This window comes from Sesamum indicum, linkage group LG2 (genome assembly GCF_000512975.1).
Source record: "Sesamum indicum cultivar Zhongzhi No. 13 linkage group LG2, S_indicum_v1.0, whole genome shotgun sequence".
NCBI classification, from domain to species: Eukaryota; Viridiplantae; Streptophyta; class Magnoliopsida; order Lamiales; family Pedaliaceae; genus Sesamum; species Sesamum indicum.
Window position 1 is genome coordinate 11652182 of NC_026146.1, and position 8718 is coordinate 11660899.

Genomic DNA, 8718 nt, shown 5'->3' on the forward strand with positions numbered 1-8718 from the left:
TCATAGAAGGATCCATCTCTTTAAACCTGCAATAACATATACGATTCACTTTGGAATAAAGAAATGAGAAAACAAGCAATACATATATATAAAAGAGAGCAACTGTTAAAAAAAAAACTTAATTCACGAAAATGCAACAAATCTCAAATTTTAAAAGAACCTATTTTTTAAACTTTAGACTATATGACCAAATGCTAATTAACTAACGAGTCTAACCATCTCAATAAGCACTTAAAGACTTACAAACCAGAGCAGATATAAGTTAAGAAAATTGCTTTGGGGCACAACTATTAAAGGAGATGGACCAATAGCATTAAGCATGTAATGAAGGAGGCAGAGAAGACAGAGGTAAAAGATCTCAATGTGGAAAACAGCGGTAATGAAAGGTGTTGTGAAGGGGGGTCAAGGGAGTGACAAGGTGTATGATAAGGAAGCCTAGATAGTTACCTCAACCAGTCTTCTTTTTTCTTTTTATCATTATCATCTTTGATATCTGCAGCAGAAACTAATCCAGTTTTCGGCCGATGTACCAAAACTGGTGATTCTTTCCGCCTCTTCCTCGGAGGAGAGAGGTCAGAAACTGAAGGACCGGGGTTTGTGTCATAGTCATCCAAGTCATGAATTGACTTCCTTGTGGAGACAATGGAACCTGATCTATCATTCTTGACCTTCCTAGGAGGCGAAAGATCCGCTTTCGAAGAGGCACGTGTGTCATTCTGATATCTAGAGTCATGACGACCACGTCGAGGAGGAGAAATATCTGACACCATGGCCTTAGAATGTGAAGATATTCTATCAGGTTCAGGTGAGTCATCCTTATCTCTTTGATGCCGCCGAGGTGGGGACAAATCTGTGACTCTATCAGATGCTGGAGCTTCCACATAAGGTTCAGGTGAAGGTGTATCAAACCGAGCACTCCGACCACCACGAAACGGGGATGTTCTTGTTTCATTTGGAGGAGGACTCCAGTAATGATTGCGGCACTGCCGCGGTGGAGACAAATCAGCATCTGCTGGAACATCAGATTGTTGTTCAGGTCTTGGCGATGGAGTATCATTCCGTAGCCTCCTCTTGCGAGGTGGAGAAATATCAGAATTTTGGTCTTCGGGCTTCACATTATTAGAAGAATCAGACACCGAAACCCAGCCACTTCCATCCTCAGAAATTGCACCAAAAGGGCGTCTAGTCCTCAGTTGCTCCAGTCTTCTCATACGCTTGACTTCAATATCTTCATCAACTTGAGGCTTTTCTTCATCTGTAAGCACTTCATATAATTGAGCCAAATTCAAGAATGTGAAGTATCATACAACAAAAGAAAACATAATTTCAGTAACCTGCTGAATCTTGTTCTTCTTCGTCGAGTTTGACCGGCTTCTGCCAAATTGGATCTTCATCCACCACAAGAATTCCACCAGCATCAGGTTTAGATTTTCTCTTTTTCTTCTTCTTTTTCTTCTCCTCATCATCATTACTTGTGTATTTTTTTAGGTAATCTTTAAGGGAAGTTTGTGCAGAAGATGGACCCACCATTTTGAATCCTAAAAAGCTATTCACCTGAAAAGTTTAAAAGGTGTTAAGAAAGAATTAATTCTTCCCTTACAAACCCAAATAAAATGGCCCTTCAAACTTATCTGTCTAACTACAGCAAAGAAGAGGGGGCAGCAGTTAACGAACAGGACATTTGAAGGGCAAGAAAAGCACTTATTTCATCCAAACAAAAAAAAAACACAAAAGAATTAAAAAAGTAAAACATAAAAAAAACAAATTCACTATCATACATACATTTAGGACCAATCAATTCTAGCCCACAAGGCATACCAAGGGTTCAATGCATCCCAGTGCACAGCAGTACAGCAGAAAGTGGCCTAGAATACTTCATCCATGTAATGCACATACAATAATGCATAAAACACACGGTTCTTAGTTCTTACCTTTATACCGTTTGGAAGGTAAACCTGATTGGATTATTAAGCCACAGGAAAATCAATCATAATTTAGAATCTTAACACTAAAAAAAAGAACCATTTTTTGCAAGGAAAGACAACCAAAATTCCATCTCATTAGGTTAATGCAAGAAAAACATATCATCAGAAGCTCCTCAGGAATAAGCCTTTGCATTAGGGTTCAGACCAGGAATACGTCATAATTTAATTTCCTCATATGGAAAGCAATTCCCCTTGCAAATAAGTGGTATATGGTGTTGATTATGCCCTCATATTTAATAATTACTGCGTTCATATTAATATTTCTCCCCACCAAAAAATGATTCTATGTTATTAAACGGAATTAAATATACATTAACTATTATTCTTCGTAATTTTTTTTTCGAAAAAATTATAATACGGAATTAAATATACATTAACTATTATTCTTCGTAATTTTTTTTTCGAAAAAATGTAATTATAATACTCTCACACTAGAATTTAATACGCATATTTTGCATTCTACCACCAGATTTCTGCCACTATTCTTTTCCTCTTCCCTATTGATCAAATGCATCTTATGCAATCAAATGACATTGAACTAGAAGAATCATCAATTTACAAGCTTCTTCTCTAAACACATCATAGAAAAACATAACAAATGCTAGAAATACACAATCAAGTTAAAATATGTAAAGGACAAATATCAGAATTTCCAAAATATGTCATAATTTTGAAAAGCATGGCAATCCCTTACCAACTGAAGAGAAAAGATTAACATCTAATCATAAACTCCCCACTCTACCACACAAGAGAGAGCTTCAGCATAATTTCACTCAATTTCAAAATCAAACTAAATCTTAAAAGCCACGAACTCTAAAATCCATAACATACTTCAACTCTGAAACCAACCACAGCCATTAATCCATAAAGGTAGGATTAGGGTTTTGGTTCTGGTGCTTGAACCATACTTAAAGCACCCAGCAACTATTCGTTAGAAATTGACTCTGATTTTATGTTTTATCTTCCCTTTATTCATATATATATATACACATATATGTGGAGAGAGAGAGAGAGAGAAACGCACATATGGATATATATTCATAAATTCAACATTCAATATGATGGCTTACTTCTCTCATTCTTACAATTTATGTATCACTTGGAAAAGAAAATTTCGAAGTTATACTACATGGGACTGAAGGAATCAGAATTCAAATAAAAACTTGATAGAATACTTCAAACCCCAACCCTTTAAGATGGAGATTTTGGTGTATTCACATAACTTTTCACTTCAAATTTTGATGTAATATCTATGTTTCGCGTCCATTAGCACAACAAAAAGAATCCATCTGGTATTTTCTCAGTAAGATGGAAATTTTGTAATCTTAACTTTTAAGTAATCAAGGAAATTCGATAGTTTGGCAGAGAGCAAAGAAATTACAGAAAAACTAATATTGTTTGGTCAAGACACAAAATCAAATCAAGAATAAAATATTGAAAGAAATTTGACCAATTATAGATGCAACGACAACCACAATGCTTGAGCAATTAATTGATTAATTTCAAAAAAAAAAAGACAGGAAGTAAATGAGGGAAAGTTACCCAAGAATTGGGGCTGAACTGACGGCAGGAAGTGATACTTATTCGGCGGCAGCTGACGTCTGCGCTCTCCGACGCTGTAAAGTAAGAGCCTAGGCGGTTGAGGTTTAGGGAGTTTCTGGGGTTGAAGGTCGGTGTGGAAGAGGAGGGTGGGAGAGGGGAAACCGCGAGAGAAGAGAAGACGGAGGTATTCGTGTTCTCGGCTTCTCCCCGAAGGGTAATAGCCGGATCGGCCGGTCCGACCAGGAACCGGATTCTAAGCCGGTTCGGATTTTATTTAAAAATCGGTGATAGTAAAACCCAGACAGGTCGGTACGGAACTAACAAACCCGATCAAGACCGGCAAACCCGAAAAAACCGGTTGAAAGCCGGTTTCAGATTTTTCTTTTTTCTAAAAAAAAAAAGAGAGAGATAATCAGATCCTCCTTCCCTAAGGTTTGGTGTAATTATACGTAGGTCTCCTATAATTTGAAAAGGCTCCTCGCTAAGGAAACTAACCTGTGAGGGTTTCTAACTTGATCAGGTATCCTAGAATTAAGCTTATTGCGCCGACATTGAACACTTCGTTCAGTACGTCTTTTCGATTTAATATATTGAATTACATGAAAAAATTTCGTAAGTGCAACCGCAATCTCAACAGTATCTGCTGCACAGCAATCAAACCCAATATTCTGCGGCATAGCCTCATCTAATTTCAGCACACACAATTCAAGCATCTTACGTTACTTATTTGACAAGGCCCAAATTGACTATGGAGAAGAGTATTCTAAAGGTCACTTAGTGTGGGTTCATATGAAAATATCATTTTTTAACAATAAAGCAGGAACCTTGAGGAAGGAGTAGGGTAAAGTAACCTATTGTTAACAATACTAACCACAATCACATGAATAGAAAAAAACTTGTGCTATATAAAAATAACCGGCGGAAAGGTAATTTGTCACATGGTCTCTAATAATTCAAGATATGTAGAAAATACTTATTTGCTTACATTTATTAAAGTAGTTCCATCTCACTGAAAAATTAAGATTATGATAACATATTAAAGTAGGTATTTGCAGGAGGAAAGCAAGCATTTTTAAGGTGAGAGACAAGTGAATTGACTAACTATCTCATGTACCAGAAATTCATAAAAAAGTAGAAATGGTACGTGAATATGCGAAGGTAACAACACAAAGATTCATTCAAGAAAATGCACAGCTATACTTTTTCTTCAAAGTTGTTACACTTTATCAGTTATCACACATTAATCGAAGGGAGATGTGTGTATTTACCTGGTTCAACTTCTGCACTCCAAAATCACCTAAGAATCCGTCCGAAGAAGATATCCCCAACTGCGAAACAAGAGAGAAAAGAAGAAAGTTAAAATTTTTTAACATATTGCTTATTTTACCAAATTAAACCTAGTAAATACTGAGCAGAAATAAATATTTCTATACAATTTCATCAAGTAGGGCTTAGCTTACCTTTGTTCAAAGAAAAGAGTAACGGAGGACGAAGAGTTAGGTGAGCAGAATTAAAGTGATGGAGATGGAGACAAAGATGTTAGTGTAATTACTGAAAGTTTGCACATTTGGATGTAAATGTTTTGACAATTGGCAGTTAAATGGTAATTGGAGTCAATAAAGTAGGGTTAAAGCAGGCAATTCAAACTTGATTGCTCTTTCAAGCGAGAAGTGAGATACAAATCCCACCCTCCTAATCGGGATTTAAATCTAGCAAATCAAGCAGAACAATAGTGGGCCTTGCACCAAAAAATCATGCCCGGCTTAAAGTCTGTAAACACACCATTGACCAAGATAAATCCAAATATCCAGCCTTATATCCACTTGTAAACATAGCCTAAAGGTAAAACTTTAATCCTTAATCCAATTTGAGAATAAGGTTGGACTAGATGCTTACCTTGGAAATGATTATATGTATGGAATGTGGCAAAAGTGACTGCTAAGGAGGATGGAATTGGACCTAATTCTAAGTGTTGACATATCTCCAGGATGGTAAAACTTGGCATTTTTGGCTTGTCACTTCTATAACCTGTTAATTGTGTTGGGACCAGCAAGTTTGGACTTACTATGCTAAGCAGATCGGGCATGACTCCTTGGCTTGAATTTTAGATCAAATTTAGTTAATGGGTTCAGAAAAATAATTGTTGCAGGCATCAATTTTATAGACCTTTTATTTTATGTATGAATATAATATATATATATATACTCTTAGAGTACATACAAATATAACTTCGTAGAACTACAATTATAAGAATAAAGTAACTAAAATAAAATTGGAATATTCAGTTTGAATCAACTCATTGTCGAGAACTGTCCGACATAACCCCCACCCCCACCCACCCCAAACTCAGGCACATCCTAAAGCTATCTCATAGGTCTCTTCATTGGGCAATAATCAGTAGTTGTTCGTTTTTAAATAGAAACTTGCATCTGTTACAATGCCTTGGAATCAAAATCAACAAAAACATAACTGAAGGACATGATAGCCCAACACTTGATTTGTTCAAGTTGGAATTATCTTCGTTAACTGATTCAAAGTATCACATAAAACTTCACTTATTTTTCACTATTCAGAACCCAAAAGAGCAAATGAGAAAAGAGAAGACACGTCCATACAGCAATCAACTAGGCAGCATCTTAAGGCTCTCCACCAAGCTCAACTCGTAAGTTGTCATAAGGATAGACCTTGGGTGTCTGGCAAGAAACAAAAAGACATAACATGAGGTAGTTTCTTTATGATGCAAGTAAAAATAACCCAAAACAAAGCAACTCCTTTAGAGAGAAGATAACACAAATATGAGCTAACGGATGTATTGATAGATGTGTGCAAGGGAAAGTTTGAGAAAACACCATACTTGTTGGCCAACATGAGAGTAAGATAAAAATTAACATATTAAAAATTATTGCAGAAACCGTCAATCACATTTCATATTTTGCTCGTCCAAAATGAAACCAGAAACTTAAGAGGTCAAAAATTAACTCCATGTTAGAGACAGCAATTAGTTGGTTAGCGCACTCAACAAATGCAAAAAAACAATGTTAAACAATCAATCACGAGATATGATCAGTAAGAATTTCAACAGAAGGAAAGTATAGATGCAAGCACCCTGCAAAAGCAGCAGATTTAAAAATGTCGAACATGAGCTAAATCACAATCATCTAAAACGTGGATCTAAATAGAAATGCCTTAAAATGAGAAAGAAAAACAGCATTTTATTAGCAAATAAAGAAAAAAGTGAGAGATGGGACTGCACCAGTTTAGATGAGCACAATGAAAGCAATTTTGTCATTCTTTCTATTATCAGCCTAATTTAGAGGATTTTAGCAACATCCAAGTTGACAATGAGATAAGCTTAAAATTGTTGACTACCCCCTCTCAAGAAATTGTGACTATCCGTCTAGAATCCAAAAGTTGTTGTCCTTGATGGGACCAATTTTTTAGTTCGTTTACCTTCGACTTTTTCTCATCAAATAAGAGCATATATAGGATGCCAAGAAAATTGATGTGATGAAGCAACTATGCATGAACTAAGGTCTCGTTTACTTTGTGTCATGGGTTTAAAATGATGTAGATTAATAAATGATAAAGTTCAGGATAATAGTGATAGAGTTTTATAATATTGTGTTTACTTTATTAGGTCAAATATTGGATTATTATGTGATAATTTTATTGCTTATTTACTAATTCACAAATTATTCATTTGGGATAAATTACAAGATACCAAAATTATCCACGTAATAAGACAAAATAGTTATATAAAGAAAAATTTTCAACAAACTTTATGTTTGTTAAGCAATAATTTTCTTGTGTTTCGTTTTTTCTAAAAAAAAAAAAAAAGAAGAAGAGATTGTCTTCGTCATCTCACCAAAACAACCCCCTCTTCGTTGTACCCAACACCGCCCCGTCAACCCCTATTCCCGAGCCCAACGCCGCCCTATCAGCCCACCTCTCGACCCCCCAACACCACCGCTCCCTTGCCACTAGGTCCCCTCCTTACGCAACACTACCCTTCGGTCCCCCTCCCAGCCCCCAACACTCCGCCCCTCCCCACCCCCAACATTGTCGTTCCTTAGCCCCCATCGATCTCTCCCACCATCTTTCTTCACCAAAAATTAGAAAACAACCACCAAGCAAGAAAAAAACTACATTAAAACAGATCACGAAATTGAGAGTAGAATCTCCTCTTTTTTCAATACACAAGCATCTACCAACTGTAGCCTCCAGACACCATTGCTTTAGAGTCTTTGAGAAATTTGTTTAATGCCATACCATCTAATCAAGGTACTCGGTTCTTTATAATTCTGGGGACAAGTAGGGACAAACATGTAAAATGACAGGGAAAAAGTAAGGGCAATATGAGCTGGTGGAAGTTAATCACATTTTCACTTCATGTCCCAGATTACAATACCACTTCCATAGGTAGAACTATAATATGGGGCTCATCACAAACAATGACGGGCTAAGAGCAATAATACCAGGCCAAAAAAAAAGTAAATATCCTACTACTAAGGGTTAGTCCAGGTATCCTTAACAATACTAGCAAGTAAACGAGGCCTAAGTAAATTCAAACATCATAGGCTGAATATAGCACAATGCTTACAGAGAAACTTGGCAAAATATAGAAACAAGATGAATAGAGGAAAGACGAGTAAAACTACAAGTGTCATCAGCTTAAGGAGGACGATTAGAAAGAAATTGAACTAATTAAACCAAAAGCAAAAGGTTAAGTGCTAATTACAGTGACCTATTAGAAGCTAAAAGACATATTTGACAAATTGGCTATTCCAAGTTACTTCTGAAATTCCATGTAATAATTTCAACATTCAGCACCAAGCTGTAACCTACATGGATCATACATGACATGGGCGATCTCGTTTGGAAGGATCAAGGAGAACAACTTTGATGAATTTAGAAATAAGGAAAAGGATAGTTGTCTCAGAGAATGGGTTGGGAGGGGGACCATCAGTAAAGCTAGTATTTTCTTTCCACACTCCCATACATTGCTTTTCCAATGTAACAGTTTCTGCATTGTATTTTGCTATCATCTTTGTGACTGAGAAAGTGGGAAGAAGTTGTTGATGGCGTCAATAGACCTAGTGTTTTCTTTCCATGCTCTCATGCATTGCCGTTCCATTCTAACAATGTTTGCATTGCATTTTGCTATCATCTTTGTGAAGGCAAAAGTGGGAAG

At 36.4% G+C, this 8718-nt stretch overlaps 1 protein-coding gene across 1 annotated transcript in view; it reads right to left on the reverse strand.

The window, feature by feature from the left end:
• Positions 1–3795, reverse strand: part of LOC105155834 (BUD13 homolog) — a gene marked incomplete in the record, with an annotated part of 8895 nt that extends 5100 nt beyond the window's left edge. Inside the window, 3 exon segments of the mRNA XM_011071807.2 lie at positions 448–1255; positions 1335–1554; positions 3528–3795. Of these exon segments, the coding sequence (XP_011070109.1) occupies positions 448–1255; positions 1335–1530 (1004 nt within the window).